General features: G+C 32.6%; 1 protein-coding gene across 5 annotated transcripts in view; it reads left to right on the top strand.

Annotated features, from left to right (window-relative positions):
- Dh31-R (Diuretic hormone 31 Receptor) overlaps positions 1-26,668 on the top strand; it is a 666,929-nt gene that overhangs the window by 597,060 nt on the left and 43,201 nt on the right. For all 5 annotated transcript variants that reach the window (XM_072532514.1, XM_072532513.1, XM_072532511.1 and 2 more), the window contains one exon: positions 7,484-7,607. In XM_072532514.1, the coding sequence (XP_072388615.1) occupies positions 7,484-7,607 (124 nt within the window). The remainder of the gene's footprint in view (positions 1-7,483; positions 7,608-26,668) is intronic.

The following is a 26,668-nucleotide window of genomic DNA, read 5'->3' as shown; positions in this document are numbered from 1 at the left end:
TATCTCTATCAGATTAACAAATAGTTTCTTAAGTTTATATTTTGATTTTGTTTAAAATTGGTCTCTTGTAAACATACAAAATCTGGATTTTGTTCTGAAAGAATGATCTGTAGCATAGGTAAATTATTGTAATAGCCGTTGATATTCCACTGTATTAATTTATTGAACTCTATTTTATTAAATAAATTTATTTAATGATTGGTTTGTGAGCAGTCACTGTCTGTATCGGATACTAGGTCGTGTGGGATTTGCATATGTAAGTGTTTTAGAAGAATTTTTCTTAATTTGGTATTTCGTGTCTTTGTAGATCTATCTTGAGTATAGAGATATATTTTGCTTAACATATCGATGAGAGCTGTAAAGTTGTTTGTATAATTTTCAACGGTAGTAAGTGGATCGGTTGATTTCTTTATGTTGTCGAATAGGTCTTTTATCTAAACATAGCTTAAAATAAATGGTGGTGACTGCTGGTTTATGAATGCTTCTAGAGATTTACCTTTATTTTGTTTTTTCTTAGGATTAAATGGTATTTCTGCTGGACTGGTAAACTTCGGTTTATTAGTGGTATCATTGGAAGGCGGAGAAGGACTTAAGGTATCGTCAATAGTTCTTTTTGAACTGTTCTGTGAAGATTCAATTTTCATATGTAAGGTAGTTGTTTCGTTCGCAGTTTGTTTTATATTTAGTTGATTTTCTGTAGTTGGGGTGTCTGTTTGACTTGAAGTAGATGTCGGTGTGATGGTTGATATTTCTGGAGGGCTACATGTTGATATTTCTTCTGCTGTGGTTGGAGAAGTAGGATTTGGGTTTGGATTGATAGGGTTTTTGCAGTTAGTTGCCGTATGCCCATTTTGTTTACAGTTGTAACACATTAGGTTGCCGCTTGATAAAAAGATTCTATATAAAGTATTATCGTAATTAATTAAAAACGATTCTGGAATTGTGAGATCTGTTGGGCTGATAAAGATTTGTCTCCTAAAGCTCATTATATGATTAAATTCGGGTAACGGTGCACCAATTTTTAAAAAGGACATTGTAGATAGAATAACAATCCCCATGGATTCAAGTTCTTTAATTAATACATCATGAGGAATGGATGGGCAAACATTAGAGAGAATGATTCTTTCGGAGGGAGTTATATACCGTCGAGCTTGTATAATCTGGTTATTAACTTCAATGTTGCCGTTATTTTCATTCATGAATTTTTCCACGATATTTTCAGATGATAAATATAAACATATTCTACTGTTTGATAATCTAGAGCAGAATAGTATATTTTTTGAATGAATGATTTCTCCCAGGGGGAGGAGGTAATCTTGTATTTTCGCATCTTAAATGGAATTAAAAATGATAGCTTGCCGTTTTGACGGAAATTTTTGTTGTGTTAGTGCGGTAGAGTAACTTCTTTGTGTAGAATTATCCATTTGAGAATTGCCTGGTAAATTTATTTCATTGATTTGTGACATATTCGTTGATGTTTAAACATTCCTAAAGACGGACCTGCCTGCCGCCAGAAAAAAACCGGCCGGAGATACAGGTCAATGGTAATTAAATGTTTTTGTTTTTCGTCAAGCAAAATTTCAATGATGTTAAATACGTACTAATTATATATTTTCGGTGAAATTTACAGTAAAACTCTACTTACAGACTAGCAAAAGTGAGTTCAGTTGATCACTAATAACTTCACAAAGCGTAGTTAAATTTTGTAAACTTGTTCTCACTCAATTTAAACTATTTTGGAGAGCCAAAACTAAACGCACCGTTCCGATATACTATCAGCTGTCTCCAAAAAATGCGACTTTCTTAACAACATTTAGACCATTTTCAAAAGTTTACAGTGAATTTTGTATATCAATTCGTCACTCAATGGATTAGATTTGGGTACATCACTATGATTTTAAATAAAAAAAAACTAAAGAGTGGTCTGAACCTTGTTTTTCGGCTCCGATATGAATTCGTGTCGGATTCGGCCAAGAAGGTATTAGAATTGATTTTTGGGACGCGAAAAGAATTTTATTTGTCGATTACTTGCAAATTTTTAAAACTGTTAATGATGAATACAACTGTCACCTTTTAGACCAGCTGAAGGAAAACATTCGTGAAAATAACCCGGTTTGCAGAAAATCGGGAAGGTTTTTATCAGAACAATGAGACGTATCGTATAAGCATTTTGATAATGGCTTAAATTCATGAATTAAAGTTCGCGTTGTTAGAGCATCCACCTTCCAGAGCATAATACCTAAAAAAAATGCATGCGTGGAAAGCGTTTTTTATCAATTGATGAGGTTAACAGCTGTGGAAGCGTATTTTGCAGCCTTCCAGATTTTCACATTAGGGATGGAATTCATAAACTGGAATCTTGTTGGTACAAAGGAGACTATACTGAATAATAAAGTAAATTTCACACCGTAAAATTGTGTTTTTCTTGTCGAACTGCAAAACTTATTGAACGGCCCATTAGCAGTTATTTTACCAAATCCTGCCAAAATAAATTTGCTTTTTATCAAAACTGTTGTCTAAGAATTATTTAACTATGACTGCAAACTTAACGACGAGAATGAGATACAAAACTTCTAAATATTTCTGCAACAAAACTCATTACCAACTAAAATTAATTTTCCCGAAAGACTTTTTTGCTCTAATTACAATAACTTTCTTGATCTTTCTTTATTCTACATGCGGCAATGTTAAAATCCGTCCTTTGTACAATAATCTTTGTAATATCGTACTGACTGCTAATATAATAAATCAAATAATCTTCTTTTTATTCTTCATTTTAAGCTTTAGTGTTTGTTGCCTATTTTGTTATCAATTTTTTCTCCTCATCTTTTCAAGGTCCGTTCTATATTTCTTTTTTCAAGTTTATAATTTAGTATTTTAGTATTTAGTAATTTAGTACTTAGTCATTTGATTCTTATCCATTCTATTTACATGCTGTTCTATTTTGTTCTCTATTCTTCTATTTTTGAATGGATTAGGTCGATATGCAGTTCGTGTTTTATGTCTTAATTTCAACTCTATCAAAATTTGTAATGCCTTTCATTCATCTAAGAAAAATCATTGTCTTTAAATATGTACTGTTGCAATCTTTTGTATTTTTATAACATGTGGATCAATAGACAAAAAAATAAATAATTGATGGATTCGCCCATTACTCGATGGAAATTCATTTTATGTAACAATAAAACACTGTGCCTTTCTCAAGTGATCTATTTTTGGCATGCGTTTACACTTTTTAATCTTTAATGAAAGGTTGAGGTTGTTCATTCAGAATTACATCTGTGTTTTTTAATTTGTTAATTTCCATAGATTCTAACAAAGATCGCTTAAGGCCTTTATTTTAAATGTGAAGAGTTTAAAATTCGTCATTAAAGGAATGATTATTATCTAGAAGTTGAAGTGCGTATGTAGAATCTGTTTTTCTATTATTGAAAGCCCTTTTAAAGGACTTTCAATGGAATATATATATATATATATATATATATATATATATATATATATATATATATATATATATATATATATATATATATATATATATAATATGGAATAAATTATATATAAATATTATATTCAGTTCTTTTGCCAAAAATTCATGCGTGGAAAGCGTTTTTTATCAATTGATGAGGTTAACAGCTGTGGAAGCGTATTTTGCAGCCTTCCAGATTTTCACATTAGGGATGGAATTCATAAATTGGAATCTTGTTAGTACAAAGGAGACTATACTAAATAATAAAGTAAATTTCACACCGTAAAATTGTGTTTTTCTTGTCGAACTGCAAAACTTATTGAACGGCCCATTAGCAGTTATTTTACCAAATCCTGCCAAAATATATTTGCTTTTTATCAAAACTTTTGTCTAAGAATTATTTAACTATGACTGCAAACTTAACGACGCGAACGAGATACAAAACTTCTAAATATTTCTGCAACAAAACTCATTACCAACTAAAATTAATTTCCCCGAAAGACTTTTTTGCTCTAATTACAATAACTTTCTTGATCGCTGTGTCTCGTTGGTCCCATTTCTACCTAAGACAATGGAAATCTAACAATAATGAGTAATTTGAAGTTTTGCGTACTCTCGAATCCGTTCTAATATAGCACAATTGTTGTTTGATAAAGCAATTAAAGGCAAGAATGGGGCACGATAATAATAAGCGCATCACAATATGCTTTTTCATCAGACAGAGGTGACACAAAAGGGGGAATTCAAGAAGAATGAATAAAGAGGGAGGATACAAAAAATATATCCAAATCATTTTTTTTTTATTTAAAATTCGTATAGTATTCCTTTTACCGAACCTGTCAGGATAATTATTGCGAAAAAGGAAAAAATAGCATACAAGGTGTACAAAAAAAAATTATTTTTCGGTAGTTGTATGTTTGTAGAATTTGAATGTTATTTATTATTTTTATTGGGAATTTCAGAAGTACGTTTATTTTAACGTTTCTATTTCCACTACGGAGATCGTTTTTAAAATCCAAATTATTTGTGTAAAATTATTGGATTCACAAGGTTTATAATAGACCAGGGAAGTAACGATTTTCCTAAGACACTCTTTGATGCAGGTATCTAATAACTGTTTTTGATAAATTTGATGATAACATGTAATAAACAAAATACGCAATTTCAAATACTAAAGGTGAAGACCTGTAAATTATTTTCCTGAAATAGCATAGAAAATCCTTTAAAATAAGAGTCTTTAACACGTTCAGTACTATTATAATATTAGTAACTTTCATACCGGCCTGATATATATTTTTGAAATTTTTGCTCTGCATTGTTGTTAATGTGTCTTATTATAAGAGTTAAATGTTAAAATTAAACATACAATTGAGTAATTTTTGTGTGACGCACCGGTGCGTCATCAGCACGACAGATCGAATATTGATCTAGTGTGCGCATGACGCACCAGTGCATCATAGATAATAATAGTTTATTATCGCATATATAGTTGTTCGTAATATAAAAAACTAAGAGGATTAAATATAATTTATTTAAATAAAATTGATGAACATAGAAAACAAAAATTTAAAAATAAAAAATTAGTTTGTACAAAAACATTAATTCTTATGGTATTCTTTGAAACTTTTACCAATACACAAACCTGGCTGATCAGCACATTGTATACTGGTAAGCAGAGTTTTTCCTTATTCTTTCCTTCAACAAATTTTGCATCGTTTTCGCATAATTCTTCCATCTGTATTCCTTGTTTGAACTTTTTCTATTAGGTGCTGTGTAGAGTTTTTCACAATATTAGATTTAGTAGTACACCTTTCAGGAAGAAGTTTTTCGAGAACTGATATACATGATTTTCAGCAATATGCAGATTTCTTAAAATTAAAAAAACGGTCGCGGCTCATATACTTTGAAAAACATGTCATTCCAAACAGCCAATATTTTTTCTGGTAATCTTTTAAAACGTTGCATTGTATTGTTCCAGTGTGTAGCACAAGTCCAATAAATGTGAGTAGTTCGTCCTTTGTTATATCTTTCCAATGAGTTAGCGTGCGTTCATAACGAGGAGCCGACCCTCGCTCGGGCCATGGGATGGTATCATTTAATTGATTTTCGATAAAATAAATGCATTACTTTAAATGCGAGCGTTCGCCGTCAGTGCTACGCTCTAGGCGAGGAGACGGTGCGATGGTCTCCGTTATGAACGCACCCTTACTCTTGAATGCACTGAGATACCCTCAGAAAGAAATACCTGTTTCGCATATTTATTTGTTTCAACGATTTGTTTTCTGGAACATTATTTCTTTCATAGCTGTACAGTTGTTACTCCAAACGTTATCTAAATTTGACAACCCTGCATTGTTAACAGGCATTGGTGGAACAGTTTCACTTGCAGCCCAATCTGCAACAAACAATATTTTATATTGTTATTTGCTAATTGTATTTGTTTATAATTATTATAGTGTAACTCTAATTTTATTCTATTTGCAAAATTATTCTGCAATATTATTTGTGTACAAACGTAAATATAACAAATTCTTACCGTCATCGGTATCAGAACCATCACCGTTATCGGTATCCCTGTCACTGAAAGCGAACGAGTCGTCACTGTCTGTACCATCTTCAGTATCAAAATTTGCTAAGAAATATAACAGTTCCTTCTCTGTAAGTAGTTTTCTACATGTTCTCGCTCTCTTACAAGTAAAATGTAATGGCATGTCTCGCAAAACAGAAAACCAAAAAAGGTATATCGATGGAAGGCAACCGTATATACGTATATCTGACTATTGGTCGTCTTCAGTACGGTGCAGTCAAGTTAGAAAAGGAGCGTGTTAACTTGGGAAAGGATCACTACAGGAGCAATGCGACCAATTTGTGGCGTTACAATTAGAAGACCCTGATGGTTTCCAGGGCAACAACTAACAATAACTACGGAGGAACCTACAGCTACCTGGGGAAAGGAATGCCAAACGTTGAAACGTTTAAAACGTTTTGCTGATGATTTAATCATTTTTGTTAAATAGATAAATGATAAAACTGTTCAAGCCCATCTACAGAAAGTACTAGACAATTTCGAATCATGTTTAAATTCTACTGGTCTTCAATTATTAACTACAAAATCAGAGGTTATGTTATTTTCAAAAAAAAGTTACGCTTGTATTATATACGATTCAGCAAAACTATATTTGATAAAAGAACTCGATCGAATACCAAATAGTGCTGTGCGTACATACTTATAGGTGCCTTTTATAATAGCCCTTCTGAAAGTTTACAATGTTAAACTGGAGAAGTCTACCTGGAATTTCGAAGAAAACAACTTTCACTAACATATGAAGTGTCAATACAGGCAAATCCTATAAATCCTGTTATCCACTAGGTAAATTCAGACCGTTTTAGGAATATTTTTACAACACATGCTAGGCTTGACCTTCCGTTTTCTGAAAGGGTCAATAGATACCACAATGAACTTGAATTCAAATTTTAAAATACTATTTTTTACCAAGTGTCAATACTGTTCCTCCTTGAACTGTTTCCATCTTAATTATCAATACCAAACTATCCATACATAAAAAGCAGATAACCATCCCAAAGCATTATATTGGTATTTATATCTTCTTTATATTCATATGTATATTCATATCTCCCTTATGCCATTTTATGAATCGATAGAGGAGTATAGATTCAATTTTTGAAAATTTTGGCATAAGGGCTTCTAGTGCCTTAAGTGTTTTAATTTTAATCTAAACGTATAATTGTTTTAGGTTAATGTCCGTGATTTTCTCCGTCATGTCACTTAAAGTTTGTTAGCTTTATCGTGGTCGAACTTCGTATTGTTAATGACGTTAGATTTAGTATGGCAGAGGGTAAGCCCTAGAGCAACAACTTTGTTTTGCAGAACACTATTCTACATTATTATCTTATAGAAAATGGATTTAAATGTTTGTTTCTCTTTTAAATATTATATTAAATCAAATGTCAATCATATTTAATCTTATTTTACATTATGTGTTTTTTTTTCAGAGCAACGCTATTGCTAGTACCATTGTTAGGACTTAACTTCCTTCTTACGCCCTTTAGGCCTGAAAACGGAGAGCCTTGGTTGTATTTTTACGACCTCATATCCGCAGTCACTACATCCTTTCAGGTAAGATGTTGCAACTACATTATTTCGACTCGTTTATTGCCGGAGAGTCCAAAATAGAATCGGATAAATTTTTTCTAAAATAGATTTTACATTTACGTAATCCAATATTTTATGATTTAGTTTTGTTTTTTTTTTCGTTGGTCCAAATTTTTCAAGTCCATTGTTGGATATATATTGGTATCAGGTAGAGTCATATATATATATATATATATATATATATATATATATATATATATATATATATATATATATATATATATATATATATATATATATATATATATACCGGTATTTAGGCGCCTCGCCCTTCCGGTAGGGATCTATGGAGGAGTATCACTGAGCCGCAAACCCTTATCTCTTGCCGTACTGCTCCACCATAGGCCGATCAGACACCAGCATATTCTAGTCCAAGCCGCAGATTCATTTAGAATTTTAAACTGCTGAGTTAGCCTTTTTGTTTTCTGTACACCGAGCTGGGAATCGAACCACTGAACCACTCGCAGTGAAGCGAAAGAGAACCGGCCGCCCAGCCCACTTGGCTATCTGACCGACAGACTTTGCATATTTGCTCATCTCTAAAGATGAGCAAATATGCAAAAAAAATTAAGGAAATTTGTCTTTACAATTTTCATCAGTCAACTCAGTATTACACTGTTTTAGATCAGTAAAATGGTTACAATCATCATCATCATCATATAACGGGGGTCCTACGGCGATTGCCGCTTCCCGCATTTCAGCCTCCATCTTTTCCTATCTCTCCAATCTCCCTCTTCTAAGCCTCTAGATTGCATTGTTTTTGTAATTTCTCTTCTCCAGGAATTTGGTGGTCTTCCCCTTTTCCTTCTTTCTGGCGGGACATACATTAAGGCTTTCTTTGGCCACCGCTCCTCCTCCATTCTCATCACGTGACCATACCATTGTAATTGCCTTCCTTGTATTCTATCTGAAAGAGTATCTCTAATTCCTGCACTCTAAATGGTTACAATCAAAAAGTCCTATTTCCAAACAAGGTCCTCTCTCATGTTTTAAGAGGTCGAGCAGAAGGAGAAGATTGGAAAGTTTTATCTTACTAAATTCTTAAAGGTGCTTTGAGAAAAACTTTTTTTATATCAGGTACAAGTTCATTAATAAGAGGAAAATATTTTACAATTTCTTTAGCATTTCTATTAACACTTTGCGTCAAACATGTAACATGTTCAACTTTTAAATAAAAGATTTTAATATGTTGTTCTTCTGTAACAGCATCGGATAAGAACAGCAAGAACTTTTCACGAGGAGTTGGATCTGGTAGAAAAAGTTAGCTGATTCTTCTTGTACGAATCTTATAACTGTTAAAGCAAATGATTTAATGAAAAAATAATTATTTTTTACTTCTTTGATTTTATTGTGCCACTATGTTCCGTTTTTGGATCTCCCAGGTAATAGGGCCAATGCCTAGCACAAATATATATTTACTAGTAGATTTTCTTGTATCTAGACAGCCAGGATAGTCTGCATCAGTGTAGCTTATTACCTCGATTTTTGTAGATTTTCTTTACATAATTTTATAGTGAGCAGTATATGTCAGATATCTAAAAATTTATTTTACTACTGCTACTGCTTATCTGCAAATGTAATATCTAGACGACTGGTGGTTGCTAGAAATATTAGTGATATGGTAAAGATTTATCACAATTTAAAATATTTCCTTTGGACAAAGATACGCTAGGCTTAGCAGGAATCTTAAATGAGTTCAGTCCACAATTCATGTGACACATTTTTGTTGATAAGCATGGTCCTCGCACTTTCAACGATTGTCCTTAACTGCCTCTCACTGCAGCCATTATGTTGAGTTATAAAATATATGGAGCTAAAAATTCATTTTCAGCTCCATACCAGTGTTGATATCTTCTCTTTTACCTTGGTCCCTTCTTAAAATCTTATAAATAATTTGATTTTCGATCAGTATTTTAAAATCTTTAAATTTGTTGAGAACATGGGATTCTCGAACATGAAGTATGTGATTTTCTTGACTGCTTCCCATACTGGCATGTCTCACAGAAAAATTCTTCTTTCTCAAATTTTCTAAAAATATGAGAAAGAAGAAAAATAAAATAATTTAAAATAAAATAAAATAAAAAGCTCTCATATTTTCTACTAAATTAGTTCTTTTCTTAATTGTAGTGAAGTTAATATGCCTCAGGCGATAATGCCATAACTCTATTGATGTTTTGCAAGCTAAATTACATGCTGCGATAAAACTTAACTCTAAATTGCATGACCCACTCTACGTATTCCAATACATGAATAGTTTCCACTTGGCTCTAGAAATTGACACCTGTTTTTGTGAGAGTGATTTTTTATTTATCATAGCTGCCACTGAAAATAAGCTGTGACTAAGTTCAGAAATGTAGAGGACATTATTTATAGTACGATGATACCACTCACCTTGGACAAATGCGTTTATTTCAATAACACCTTATGCAGTAATCAACGTTGTTTGCTATTCTGACATATATAGGTTTAAGTAGAGATTCTAATTTTAAAAACAACACACAATTTTTCACCAGTTATGTGTAGGCTTGCTCCTGAGTCACATATCCACTCACTTCTATTTTCACTTAAGGTTGATAAGTACGTGGAAGAAATATTACAATGTCCCTTTCGTTTACAATAATTACAAGTGGTATTCTTCTTTAAATCCTACGTTTTTTTCTTTTTACCAGTGGCTTCCACGTTACATTGTAAAGCCTTGTGATATTTTAGAGTCATCATTATTCATTTAAGTTCCTTCTTTAAACAATCTTGCTGCTAAATTTTAAAAAGTTTGCTGATTACTAGCTACAGAGTCCCAGACAGCACGAAAGGCATTAAATCTAGGAAGTAAACTATATATTACTTTGGAACAAACAGCACTATTACTAATAGTTTCTTTAACATCTTTTTACTGTCTAACTAATAGTTCTATTGTTGATATAAATATGCTCTGCAACCTTTGCATTGTCATGCATTTTATATTCATACAATTTTTGCCATAGTAACTCTCTAGGGATTTCTGTCTTTCTGTCTTTTGTTTATGTGTTGTGATTAGTCTTAACCACATTTCGGCAGCATTTTCACAGCTAATCAAATGTTGTGTTTGATCTTGATATATAGTAGATAACAAAATTACCTGTGCCTTTGAATTTTTGTCATCTTAATATTTCCACTCACTGCTAGTTTGGTCTTCGCGTTCTGTAACTGTTCCATTCACAATTAAAAGCAGTTCCTCTGCTTTAAACAAAATGGTTACACTAAATTTCCGTAGCTGAAAATTCAACCCATTAAACTTGGTGATATTCCCAGAATCAATTTTCACAGCTGAGACCATTGTTTGCACTGCACTAAATATTTATTTTATACTTAATTGATACGTAGTAAAAATAAACACGAGCACCATTCATGACTAATTTTTTTATTAAAACTCGATAGACTACTTTTTAAATCTTAAAATACGATGTCTGGGCCAATAACCTGATGAATAAAACAACCCGACGATCGATTAGTAAAAAGTTTATTGAATAATAAGCCTGAGAATATTAAGAATAAATTAGAGTTACTCACAATCAATTTAATTTAACTATTCAGACGACCGGTTTCGCTTTCTACAATATGCAAAGCATCTTCAGGTCTCGATACAAAGTTAAATAAATGCTGAAATAATAAACCCATATTAGGGTGTTGTCTAATAAAGATAAACAAAGATAGATGATATAAATTATATAAATTACAGTAATTATGCCAATATTACATGTCTGTGGTTTTTCAAAATGAATAAAATGTTTAAGCAGACAAGGTAAGACCCACAAATGGGAAAAAGGTCTATTAAACTGTAATGAATTAATATATGAACAAATAAATAAAACATTACTTACATGCCGGTACTCTATTAATTGATGGTTGAAAGAACATGGTTCAAACTATCTTGTATTGTTGATTGGAGAACTCAAGTCTGCTATTGTAATTGTTTGAAAGTATACGGGGAAGTTCTTGAGGAGACAGATTTTATCCAATGAAGTAGAGATAGGTGTAATGTAATTGTTTGTTTGATGAAAGTAATGTTCTATACCATTAAGTTATTTATATTTATTCTAGAGATATATTTATGAAATGTGTGTTATTTATTGAGATTTTTATTTTTGAAGGTGACAGTTGTGAGACAATGAATGAGAATAGAGGTACAAATTGTGTGGGTGTGCAATTCTATCAACTTGTAATTATCAAATTTCTTTGATAAAGTTCTGTTGCAATATGTGGCAAATGGTTGTAAAGTCCAATATATAAAGTTAAAAATTAAAATTGAGGACACTTTAAGACACACAGAAAACACACAGAAAACACTTAAAAAACTTGGAAAACGGGGGGACGAAACAGACATTAAATTTAAAAAGGGGAGGATTTGAAAGTACTACATCTCTTACTTGGAGACAATGAGTTATTTATGTTATATATTAGATTTTACAGGTAAATTTGACAAAGTTAGGTTAAAGTGTGACAGTTCTTCTTCTATTTTAAATACTGTAAGTTAAGCTGTAAGTTAAGCGAAACCGGTCGTCTGAATAGTTAAATTAAATTGATTGTGAGTAAGTTTAATTTATTATTTCTGTTACCTTTTGTAATCTAATGTTTAGGTATTTATCATCATTGCCAGATTTTTAATGAATTTCTATTACCTTGTGACGTTTAAAACTATCGAAAGCTTTATGCTAATCAATAAAATACGTATGGATGTCAACATTTACATCTTTATGTTTCTGGGATCTTGTTGTCTCGTACCCATTACGTCTTTCTCTAAACACAAATGATCTTCTTCGGCATGCTTCCCAATAACGGTGATGATCTAATTTAATTTAGTAAAAGAAATATAATTTGTAATCATATTTTTATTACAAAAAAACATTGAATATTTTTTGTTGTTATTTATTGATATAATAAAAAAAATTTATTTAAGCAATCATGTTCAAATTACTAATATAAGTAAACAAAAGATATTTATAAATACGGTAGAACTTCTCTGAGGCCGTTATTTTTAAAAACACTCAAGCCGATTCAAGAAAAACTCGTGTGTAAGGAAAGCTTTTAATGGATTTTCGTAATCTTAGCTTTGCTTACACAAAGTGCTGTATTTTCAGCTTTTCTGACAGTATTTTTGTACTTTTTTGTGTTTCTAATGATGCTCATAATGAAGGGCTCTCAGGAGTCAGTCTGAAAGATTTTACTTCTTGAAAAAGAGTCCCCTAACCGGTTTCAAAGACTTAGTTTGGAACTGCAAATAGTATTGTTATGTGCAATTTTCTGCACTATTCAATGGTGATTTTCTGAAAGAGTGCCACAAAGAAAACTTAAAATGTTTATAAGCTATAATTATGAGGGAGGCAAATAACTGTAAAAACTATACAAGCAGAAGATTTTAATGAGCTGGACATACAGTAAGATCCAGATACTTTTACCTAAAAAATGTTGTTGTTTCTTTGTATTTATAACACTGCGGACACTGAATCCATTCGCCAAAAACCAGTGAAATAATGGTGTCTATTGAGTCCCAATGACGACGATCTTTAAATATATAATTGTAAAAAATTTGTGTTTTTCACATAAAGATATTGGTAAACATAAATATATCTCATTAGAATTGAGATATACCACTAATTGGTTTATTAATGATGGGGGATGTTTCATTATAACGCGAAACACATAAATTGATTTAACAAGGGATAAGAAACCCGGAGCTTGTTTTCCTTTATTAATGGTTCATTATGAGAAATGAATACGCCTTTATAGATCCATAACTAATTATCGGCAGACACAATAGTAATTTCAAATGGATTGAGTTACGATTTATCGATTTCACGTGTCGAATACTATTAAAATTTATATGATGATAATACTATATTTAGAAAATATAATTTTTTGCTTAAAACCTTGGTTATTGAATCAGTTACAAAAGTTAATTAACCAACTTCATAGTAAGAAAAAGCTCAAACAGCACAAAAATAACAAATAAAGGAAAAATCGAAATAAATTAAACTGTCACTGTAAGTCACTTACTGATCATCCAAGAGCCCCTTGCATAAAAGAGATAAACTAAATTTTTATTACTAAGACATCCAAGTGAGGTCGAGGCTTTTCTTTTAACAGCAGCATGGCTTCTTCCCGATGAAATAAGTCCCTCAGCTACACTCATTAGAAAAGGCAAAAATGGTGTTTTTTCTTTCCTTTTTAGATCATTGTGTACCTAATACATAAGAATTTCCAACAGCCATCGTCAAAAAGCGAAAAAATACTGTTTTTCACCATTTGGGAGACTTTCTATCAATATCGTACAAGCCCAAAATTTAATTCAGGTCCACGATGGCCATTGTCTTATTTTACATGTCGAGAAGTTCAAGACATTGCACATTTATTTTAGAGCCATTCTTCATTTTTCGATTCACTTCTACTTGCTTATCTCCAAAGTAATTGCTCACTGCTAATAAGTTTTTAGTATCTTGCCATCTGCAAACTATGGTGCCATGGAACCGAAAAACGGTGGTAAAAAAGTTCCATCGTGATAAAACCAAATATCTGGTGGGTACGTACCTTCGCCTTCTTCATCATTTTCGTCACTACGGCTTGCTTCTTCACTTTCGTCACTTATCATCTGATTCTCTTCATCCATCTTATTGGCCTCGGAACCTACATCTATTTCGTGACGCTCTCGTTCTACTTCTCCTTCACAAAAGTGTCAAAAGGATCGATTTCTGATTCTGTATAGCTGGCAAAAATGGCTGCTGCCTCCTTCTCTAGCTCTCTCTGTGTCAATATCTTTCTACTCATCTAGAACAAAACAAGACTGTTGGGACACATATAACCCACCATAAATGTCTGTTGGGACATATTTCACCCATAAAACAAAATACTAGTTTTATTGAATATATTTTCTTTTTTTTTTTTTTTGTTAAAACTATGTACCGGGTGGTCCAATAAGCCGATCTCTTGGCTATATATCACAAACTATTCATGTTATAACTTTCAGAAAAACAATTCCTTAATAAAAGTGGCCAAGAGAAATCGCTGGAAATAACTTTTAAGTTTCTGGGTTAACCGCTAGGGGGCGTAATCTGTGAAGAAAACTGTGACTGAAAACCAGTTTTTGGGAAATATGCCCAATTATACCAAGTGTTAAATAAGTAAACTAGAAAGAGATCTAAATACTACACAAAGTTGTTCAAGTACTTTTTTTAATTTTTTCAAATAAAGGGTGGGGAGAGTGGGAAAATATTTGTGGATAAATACCTATAACTTTGGTTTGGATCAACCGATTTTAACGAAATTAGTGTCATTAGAAAGAGTGTGGATAAATTAATTTACATCTACTATAAAATAATTGCATTTAGTTTTAATTGTCATGGGTAGAGGGTACTTTCGAATAGAAAAAATTTAAATTTGTTTTTCTTCAAAATAATTAATGGAAACACCTATTTATTGTAAATTATAATGGAACTGAATTAAATTCGTAACAAAATGGCGCAAACTGCGTGTTAATAGCTTTTGTCGAACTCGAGATAGGAATAAAAACGCATAAAAATAAGTAAGTATAGTATTGACTCACCTTGTATTATAAATTAAATTAAAAAATGTCAGTAGGTACTTTCAAATTTTTTTAAAGCAGAAGAATCTTAATGTTGATACTTATTTTGACCATTGTTATTTCATATGATTAAAAATAGTTTTTTCGAAACTAAGTAGGCTACGACAATGAATTTGACGGGGAGATCATATTGTTTATTTATTGACAGCAGTCAAAACATTGGTAAGAAGTTTTATATTATAATTCGAATTGAAGATTGCACTTTTTTTAATAGATATTAATATTGGTATTGTTCTGAAGCTATTTTCTTGGGCATTTTAAATTAATTACTATTTAAATGGGAATAAACCACAATTCAAGGTTAAAATACGTTTATTGACGTTTAAATTTCCACTTCGATTTCCGAAGTGGAAATTGAAACGTCAATAAACGTATTTTAACCTTGAATTGTGGTTTATTCCCATTTAAATAGTAATTAATTAATATTGGTAATATTAATAATTAATTATCAGTACTAATAATTCGTGATGAGTATATCAAATGCAGAATTGTATGATATGATTGGAGTTTATTTCGAATGTCACCAAAATGCCGCTATTGCCTCACGTATATATTCTGTAAGATATCCTGACAGCAGACATTATGGCAAAGAAGTATTTGAAAGAAAGGCAAGAAGATTAAGAGAAACTGGTAGTTTTCATCGTCCTTGTTTTAAACGACGTAGTAGAGGTATGACCGAAAATAATTCAATCAATGTTCTTGCTTTAATTCAACAGAATCCACATATAAGTAGTCGGCAAATCTCTATAGAATTAAACATACCCAAAACTACTGTTCTAGGGATTTTAAAACATCAGAGGTTGGTTTTTCACATTATAAAGTGAACGTTTAGGTCAGAAACTTGGAATTTCCTTTAAACTTTAGATTCAACTGTTATTTTAATATTCCGATAAAAACGGAACACAGCGCTTTTATCCTTTTATCCGTTCCTTAAAAATACTTATGCATGATTTATCTTGTGAAACAATTGTGGATTTTTCAAGATTTTTGAAGTTTTAGTAAATATAGTGGTTTCTTTTTCACCAATATTTGTTCTTTTGTTTTTAGACTGCATCCTTGTCATGTAGTGCTCCACCAAGGTTTACATAAGAGAGATTTTGATGCAAGGTTGAATTACTGCAATTGGATGTTAGGTCTGCTAGAAGAACAACCGCATATCATGTCAAAGATTTTGTGGACTGACGAGGCTACGTTTAATAGTGCGGGTGGCGTTAATCTGCATAATATGCATTGTTGGGCTGAAGAAAATCCGCACTGGATACATGAGGTGCAAGTTCAAGGTAGATGGAGTCTTAATCTTTAGTGTGGTATAGTTGCTGGAAAGATCGTAGGTCCATATTTCTTTGATAGAACTTTAAATGGCAAAACATATTTGGATTTTCTGGAAAATCAGTTGCCTGTTTTATCGGAAGATATTTCCTTATAAACAAGAAGAGATATGATATTACAACATGACGGGTGTCCTGTGCACTGTTCTAGACGAGTTCGAGATTATTTGTGTGCAAGTTATCCATATAAATGGATTGGAAGGGGAAGTATATTTTCATGACCAGCTAGATCTCCAGACTTAACATGTCTGGATTTTTATCTGTGGGGAAGATTGAAGGACTTAGTGTATCAAACTCGACAAACCACGCGAAACGACATGAAACAGTGCATTATAAACGCAATAAATAGTATATCAACAGCTGAGATTGAAGTAGCTGTTATGTCTACGCGCGAAAAATTACATCTTTGTGTGGACAACGATGGAAAACAATTTGAACATTTAATTGGACATTAAGTTTTATTGATCGAGATATTTGTATGATCTTTCACATATTTAATTTTAAGTTATAATCAAGGGTGAGTCAATACTATACTTACTTAGGTTTATGCGTTTTTATTTATATCTCGAGTTCGACAAAAGCTATCAACATGCGGTTTGTGCAATTTTGTTACGAATTTAAAATAGTTCCATTATAATTTACAATAAATAGGTGTTTCCATTAAACATTTTGAAGAAAAACAGATTTTAAGTTTTTCTATTTGAAAGTACCCTCTACCCATGACAATTAAAACTATATGCAATTGTTTTATAGTAGATGTAAATTAAATCATCCACTCTTACTAATGACACCAATATAATATGGATAAATACCTATATTACCAATATAGGTATTTATCCATAAATACTTTGCCACTCTCCCCCACACTTTATTTGAAAAAATAAAAAAAAGTACTTGAACAACTTCATGCGGAATTTAGGCCTCTTTCTAGTTTACTTATTTAACACTTGGTATAATTGGCATATTTCACAAAAAACTGGTTTTCAAATTTTTCTTCACAGGTTACGCCCACTAGTGGTTAACCCAGAAACTTGAAAGTTATTTCCAGCGATTTCTCTTGTCCACTTTTACTAAGGAATTTTTTCTCCTAAAGTTATAACATGAATAGTTTCTGATATATAGCCGAGAGATCGGCTTATTGGACCACCCGGTACATAAACACATTCCGCAGATCGACATCACGGAAAAATACAGCACGAAAACGGTTCGCAATGTTGACTCTTACACAAATTATTCTTTTAAAATTGGTATTAAGTTCTTAAAAAGTCGGTTACGATAAAAATTCATGTAAAATTGTTCAGATTTAGTCCAACAGACTTGACTGCCCAACAGAATGATTTTATGACTGGGATACAGACTCGAAAGGGTTAAAATATAAGATTCTTAATTGAGAGTATATATAATATTAGTATAAATAAAGGAGTAAGGCAAGGATGCATACTATCCCCTATGCTATTCAATCTTTACTCGGAACTACTATTCAAGCAAGCCTTGGAAAACCTTTCCACAGGAATAAAAATTAATGGAGAACCAATATCTAGCATAAGATATGCAGATGACACTGTCCTACTGGCTGATACAGACACAAACTTACAGAGGGAAGAGGCACCTTAAGGATGCTTGTCGAGAGTTTGGAATGAAGATCAACGAAAAAAAAACAAAAGTAATGGTGATCCAAAGAAAACAGAATATCCCCTTACCTATAAAAATAAATGGGAATATTTTAGAACAGGTAAACCAATACAAATACCTTGGCTGTTGGATTAATTGCAAGCTGGACCCAGAACAAGAAATTAAAGCGAGAATTGCTCAAGCTAGGGATAGTTTCTTTAAGATGCGCGTTCTATTCTGCGATACACATATAAATATTAAATTGAGATTAAAACTTGTAAAATGTTTTATCTGGTCTGTTCTTCTCTACGGAGTCGAAACATGGACTTTAAAAATAAAGAGCCTGAATAGAATCGAGGCATTTGAAATGTGGGTGTACCGTAGAATTTTAAAAATTCCTTGGACAGCACGAAAAACAAATGAAGAAGTACTAGCGAGACTCAATTTAGAAAAAGAACTATTGAGAACAGTCAAAAGAAGAAAAACCAGTTATTTAGGGCATTTGTTGCGCAACGAGAAATACTACATCCCTCAGTTGATAATAAAAGGCAAAATAGAAGGAAAGCGAGGAATTGGAAGAAAAAAATTGTCCTGGTTACGTAATATCAAAAACTGGACAGGACTTGGATTTGAGGAACTCTTAAGAACAGCTGAAGATAGACAAACGTTTGCCACCATAACCGCTAACCTCCATTGATGGAGACGGCACTTGAAGAAGAAGAAGAATTGAGAGTATTGTTTTGGTAGTATTCTTTTTAGTTTGTGACAGATGCCAGATCCTTATGTCATACTCTATCGAAAATTTAAGCAGCATCCAGAATCACCGTTGAACAAACTTTCTTTCCTTTCAGTGCTCTTCCTGTTAAATTAGTTATTCTATATATTTGATACAATGTCTTTTTCTGGAACCAAACTGATGAGGTTATGAGCTTTATTGCGTCTGTTATTGGTCTTAATCTTTTTAACACTAGTTTTTCAAATAGTTTCGATAGTATAGGCAACAGACATATATGTATGTATGATAAAACTTCGTTTTGTGGTTTACCTGACTTTACTATGATTTCGACCTTCGCAACTTTTTGTAAATCGACACATGCTTAAGTCTGAATGATGCATTTGTTAAGTGAGTAATTTTCACTATAGTTTCTTGGAAGCTCTTTTACTATTTCTCTTGTTATCAGATCGAATCCTGGCGCATTTCTAGGATTAATATTTTCATTTATCTCCTTTTGGACTTCTTTAGGAGTAACAATGTTTTCCATTTTGTCCTAATAAATATCAATTAGCTCTTCAAGGTCGTCACCCTCCCTCGCCATTTTTGGTTGAAATGTGTTTTTTAAATGTTCTGCAAAACGTTTAGCTCTTTCTTTATTGTTTCTAGCCAAGCTATCTCTGTCTTTCCTATTGAAGGGTTGTGCATGATGGATGCAAAACTTAATTTTTATAACACAAGCAAAAAAGATATAGCAATAGCAGGTCTGTCCAGATCAACTCGGAGAGAAGCCCTCTCTCTTTTTATTATAGATGTTGTCAAATAGTTTTGCTAAGTGTGCTGTATGTTTTCTTTAATTATTAAAGGTGCGGTCTCTGTATATTGTTGGGTTTTACTAAGTTGTTCATTGAGTTTGTAAAAAATTGTTTTTTTAATGCCATTGTTTAACATTTTCGTGTTAAGTTTTCTTTTCTAGTTGTTTTCTATTTGTGCTACTATGGGATTGTGATATAACTCCTCGTCTGTACGTAGTAAGTTTTTGCACAATGAATGTTGTTTGTGTGTGTATATCTTTTTAGTGCTAGGATATAGTCAATTTAATTTCTAACTGGGTGATCTGGTACTTCTTGGTGAGATCTCAAAATTTATAGAATGAAAACTTCATTATTGGTTTTATTGACTTTGAACCTTTACACAAAAATCATCTGGATTAAACCCTATGTTTTACTGTATCTAGAAAAATAGTTAATATTTACCGCTGGCGCCGTTCGGTAGTGAACTTTGAAAGCTAAAAATATTCACTGAACGTCTCCTCTTGAAAAAAAATGACGTTCATTTCTAATTTTTTAATATGGGAATTTTTATATTAATGGTGAGACATTTTTAATTTTTCACCCTTTGCAATTTATTATATTATTTAATATTTTATTTTTAATTATTACTACTTTTGTCCATGGTATTTATTTGACTACTTCTGGTATTCAAATGCAAAACTACACCGGACTTACGTGATTCCAACTTACACGAATGTCACTAGGTCGCAAGTATCACGAAACCACAATTACAGTATCTATTTTTTAACTCCACATTTCCGCTTAATTTATATTCTAACAAGACACCTATACCCTGAAAACGCTGCTTTCCATAGCATGTATTTTTATTGTTTTTTATCTTCGAATGATATATGTCTGTAACCCCTGGAGGCCATAACAGTCGAACTCCCTCACCTGTGGGTTAGTCTTGATTATGTTTTGAATATAAACATACATTTTAAAAATTCATGAACTACCGTGTTCAGTTCAACACGTAAAACCACAACGTATTTCTACTTTGTGTCCCAAGGGGACGCGTGTTAAAAGACTGTCTGTCTTATGATTTATTAAGGCTATATTGTTTATTTTAGTGATACGAGTTATTTGAAAGTTTTAAAAATTTGTCGAATGAAATTAGATAAGGCAGAGAGTTTGTACAAGAATTTCTAGACATTTGTTAAAACGATTTTGTTCATTTGAATATTTTCTTAACAGTTTCATCTTCTTCTTATACTGTATATTCGCTTTTAAGGTCGCGGCATATTATCATAATATATGATAATATGCCGTATAGTTTCCGGCACGTATAGTTTCCGGCACGTAGCGTTTCGAGTCAAGCAATCGGACTGCACGTTCACATTTTCATACATAGAACGTTTCAGTTTGGTTCGGTAAAGATATGATCTCGTTTTTCTCGATAAAAATTATGTGCAATTGCTCTTCTACTTAACGATGAAGAAAGAAAAACTGTAGTAAAAAGAAGTACATCCAATACTAAGAGAAAGGAAAAAGGAAGGTGAATACTGGACTTTATACAAAGAATTAATTGATGAAAAATATTATGGACATTTTAGAATGAATAGGATTCAGTTTAAATATATTTTAAATTTAATTACACTTTTAGTTAATAAACAAAATACTACATTTAACGAAGCCATACATATCAAACCAAAGAGTATTTTTAAAAAAGAAGAGGTATCACTTCCGTGCAAAAGTCCTAATTGTTTATCATTTTCGTGTTTAATTGTCACAAAGCAATGAAAACACAATGCATAAATGACAAAATAGCCTCGAAAATTATTTTTTCAAATACTCTGTGTCAAAATCAAACAAATACCTAAATAAACAACGAGGGGAAAACAACGGACATCTAATTCACATTATCCGTACCAACCTGTTACGACTCGTTACGTAGCCGTTGGCATCAGTAAAATATTGTTTTCGCATATACTGAACGGAAACGTTAGGTGTCTGAAACGCTATGTTCCTGACAGTGTGAATTGTTCAAAAGGTCGTGGCATATTATCATGCACGTTGTGTTTCCAGCACGTAACGTTTAGTTTCCGAAAAATATAATTTAAATGGTTTAAATAATATGAACAATTCACACTGTCTGGAACATATCGTATCAGACACCTTACGTTTCTGTTCAGTATATTCGAAAACAATATTTTACTGATTTTACGTTACGTAGCCGACGGCTACGTAACGAGTCGTAACCGGTTGGTACGGATAATCTGAATTAGATGTCCGTCGTTTTCCTCTTGTTGTTTATTTAGGTATTTGTTTGATTTTGATACAGAGTATTTAAAAAAAAAGAGACAATCTCTTAACAAATAAATCAATACAGAATGCCGCCTATGCTGATGATATCAGCATCATGTCTCGCAGAACAGAAGAGGCGGCAGAAATATATTCACAATTAAAAACAAAGACAAAAGAGACCGGACTAGAAATAAATATTTAAAAGACAAAAAAGTTAACACAGGCAAGAGCTAGGGGGAACAGACGCACAGTTGAATTAGAGTACCATATTGAAACGGTAGAAAGTTTCACATATTTAGGAGTTGCATTAAACACGGATAGAACAGAAGAACCAGAAAGCTTATTTTTCACTCGATCATGTGTTCCGCTCCAAAAACACACATTGGACATCGAAAATCAGGGTATACAAAACTATTATCAGACCAATAGTATGTTATGCATGCGAGACATGGGTGATGACAGAAGAAACAAAAAGAAAACTGGAAGTCTTCGAAAGAAAAGTCCTAAGAAAGATATTTGGACCTATTAACGAAAACGGAATATGAAGATCCAGGTATAACCATGAACTCTACCAACTGTTCAAAGAGACACCGATCTCAGAATTCGTTAAACTTCAGTGACTTCGCTGGGCTGGTCATGTAGTAAGAATGGAGACAGAAAGATTGCCGAAAAGAGCCCTAGATAGTAAAATGCAGGGCGCAAGACCAAAAGGAAGGATGAAGTGGCAGCGGAAAATTTGCTAGACGTGAGAACCTGAAGAAGATCGGCGCGGGACCGACAAGGTTGAGGCATAATTTGGAGGAGGCCAAGGGCCGATATGGGCTGTAGGGCCATTGGAGAGAAAGAGAGAGATTTAAAAAAATAATTTTCGAGGCTATTTTGTCATTTACGCATGTGTTTTTATTGCTTTGTGACAATTAATCACGAAAGTGATAAACAATTAGGACTTTTGTACGATAGTGATACCTCTTCTTTTTAAAAATACTTTTTGGTTTGATATGTATAGCTTCGGTAAATGTAGTATTTTGTTTTTTAACTGAAGGTGTAATTAAATTTAAAACATATTCAAATTGAATCCTATTCATTCTAAAATATCCATAATATTTTTCATCGTCATCAATTAATTCTTTGTATAAAGTCCAGTATTCATCTTCCTTCTTCCTTTCTCTTAGCATTGGATGTACTTCAAACCTTCTTTTTGCTACAGTTTTTTTTCTTCATCGTTAAGTAGAAGAGCCATTGCACATAATTTTTATCGAGAAAAGCGGGATCATATCTTCACCAAACCAAACTGAAACGTTCTATGTATGAAAATGTTAACGCGCAGTCTGACTGCTGGACTGAAAACGCTACGTGCCGGAAACTATACGTGCATGATAATATGCCGCGACCTTTAATGTTGAAAATGAGCGTAACACTTGTATAGCTGGTTTCAAATGCAGTGGCGAGCAGTGTCACAAAGGACTCTGCAGTCAACTATATAGAGAAAAATCTATTTATATAAAAGGCTAGGACGACAGGTCACACTGTTTGTCCGGTAGGATAACTACGTTACCTAGGAAATAAATCTGAACTGCCAACTAACATTTCAATCTACTGAGTCAATCATTATTATTAGTATTATGTAAAATAAAAACCATCATGAAATACGTCACACGTAGGACAGTGGCGCCGACACAAACAGAAGTCAGAGTTGAAGGACTAAATACGGAATCCACGGAATACTTATACAGGAAAAGAATATCAGAGAAGATCGCTGGAAATGAAATATTAGAAAACGATAACATCGATGAAAAAAAAACGGAAAACGGAGAACGGAAAAAAAAATAACCTAAATAACGCAGCAACAGAATCTTTTGAAGAGAGGAAAGTAACAAACACTAAGAAGTAAAGACAAAATGTAAAGAAAAGAAGAAAGCCTTTTTTACAATACAGAACAGAACAAACACAACAGGCATACAACCACTATAAACGAGTCAGAAATGAAACGAATACTTTAGTTAGACAAATAAAAAGGGAACACTGGCAGTGCTTCTCGAAACAGATGAAACACGACTTCTACAGAACACATAAAGAAATATGGAGAATGATCAAAGGACAAAGAAAACACAACAGGCATACAACCACTATAAACGAGTCAGAAATGAAACGAATACTTTAGTTAGACAAATAAAAAGGGAACACTGGCAGTGCTTCTCGAAACAGATGAAACACGACTTCTACAGAACACATAAAGAAATATGGAGAATGATCAAAGGACAAAGAAAAGAGATGAACGAACTAATAAAAACGAAAAACATTCAGAAGAACACTTGAGCAGATTTCTTTCGACCCTATTTGTTAAAGGTGACGATAATGAACCACCAACACCAAAGGTGACGGCAACAAAGCGTAAAGGAAGCATTAAGGAAATAAAAAATAGAAAATCACCAGAAAAGAACAGAATACCGAACAAACTCCTAAAAAGTACGGAGAACGAGATCTGACCAAACAACTACTAAAACTAGTCCAAAAAATAATAGAACAAATCAGAATTCCTCAAGAATGGAGATCAAGCATCCTATAACCTCTCTTAAAAAAGGGAGACAAATCGGACCCGGAAAATTACAGAGGAATTAATTTATTAAACACAACACTAAAATTAACAACTAAAGTAATAACAAATAAACTGAATGAAAATATAACACTAGCAGAAAAACAACAAAGTTTTAGATCGAGAAGATCACACGCACCGGCGAATAATTTATAATGAAACATGTGCAAGAGAAATCATTAAAATACAACAATCTGGTATATCTATGTTTAGTGTACCTTAAGAAAGCATTTGATCGGGTCAAATTAAAGGACGCTATCCACTTATTGTACGCAACAGGGTTATTTGTAATTAACACATTCGGAAATATAGTGAATTGTTATCTTTTTCCATCAAAAAAAGAGACATTCACATCCCAGAAAATCAAAAGAGCAGCCCTCGTTCTACTACATGAAGAAAAATATGTAGAAAACTCATAAATAGAATGTAACAGGCTCTGATTACCAATACCGATAGAAGAAATCGTCAATAAGAATATATAGTGTTGTAAATTAAAACTAATTAATTTTCAGTTAGCTGGCAGAAGAAATATTTGCATCAACATGAAATATTTTATAAAGAACATTTGTGGACATTCTGTATAATTTGAATTCTTCACCAACTTGATATTCAGAACATAACGGCGGTATAGATAGAATAAACAGGCTCAACCGTCCGATTGTTTACCTGTAATTTAGTTCAGGCTCGACAGGGGGTACGACAAACAATGATCTCAAGTAAATAAAGCCATTTTTTTTTACTTTTCACGTGAACAATAATAAACACGATGGAATAAATAAAAGGCATAAAAACGTATTCATTACTAATAGAAAGTTTAAATTGCTTGACAGTTAATTAAAGCTATGTAATCACAGAAAATAATGATTATACTGCAGAAATACGAGTCAGAATTGAAAAAGCACGTGCCAACTTCGTGAAAATGAAAAAGATTTTATGCAACAAAGATCTGACATTGGCCCTAAGAATAAGGCTAATTAAATGCTACGTACACAGTGTACTCTACTATGGAGCTAAATCATGGACAATAAACCGGAATACAATAAATCGACTTAACGCGTTTAAAATGTGGACATTTAGAAGATTGTTAAGGATTCCATGGGTAGATAGAGTCACGAATACAGAAGTGTTAAGGCGAATAGGCAGAGAGAGGGAAATGGAAAATACAATAAAAGAAAGGAAATTGCAATATCTTGGACATGTGATGAGAGACGAAAGATACAACATCTTGAGACTCATAATTCAAGGAAAAGTAGAGGGTAGGAGAAGCGTAGGAAGAAGACGCGTTTCCTTTTTGAAGAACCTGAGAGAGTGGTTTGGTTGCAGCTCAAGGCAGTGGCGCACCGAGGGGGGGGGTCCCACAGGACCCTATTCCGACACTGTTACTTACACATTTTAAGGACTCAAAATAGAGGTAACATCATAAAAAAAATTTGGTGACCAACCAAAACCCCCCCCCCGATGCAAATTTTATATGGATATAAATAGGAGCATTCTAAAATACAGAAGGATTTAGAAATTAATAAGAATTAGTTAGAATTAATTTGAGAATGGCATGTTCCTATTTCTCTATAACAATTTTGGTAAACATGTTTAAAAGTAGGTAACCAGCAAATATTCATGTTTGCTAAAACGACAAATTTACCATAAAAACCTCGACACCAGCTACACAATTTCAATGGTACCATTGTGTCGCTCAATTTGGACATGATTAACATAAATAGGTAGGTGGTAAACTAGATAGTTAGCTAGCTAAATAGTTTGAATTATTATCATGAAAATCAAGCACAGTTATTCGAATATATGAAATCTAGCTTTTACTAGATTTTTATTAAGAGAAGATGGTAACTATGTACAAAACCACTTAAAGAAGTATTCAATGCAGCGGAATAGTTTACGCTGCAATAGACACGAAACGTTGAAATAACGGTTATATACAAAGTATTTTAGTTTTTGTGCAAGGGTCGGCATTAAAGCTATGATGGTTAAGAAGTTTATATGAAAAAGTAATTATTTTCTGTAAAGTTGATTTTTATGGTGTAACGCAAGAAATAAGTTATTTGTACTCGTTTCGGTTCTTCGAAAAAAAGATGAA

The sequence above is a fragment of the Diabrotica undecimpunctata genome, chromosome 5 (assembly GCF_040954645.1).
Source record: "Diabrotica undecimpunctata isolate CICGRU chromosome 5, icDiaUnde3, whole genome shotgun sequence".
NCBI classification, from domain to species: domain Eukaryota; kingdom Metazoa; phylum Arthropoda; class Insecta; order Coleoptera; family Chrysomelidae; genus Diabrotica; species Diabrotica undecimpunctata.
This window is presented reverse-complemented; position numbering and strand designations above follow the sequence as displayed.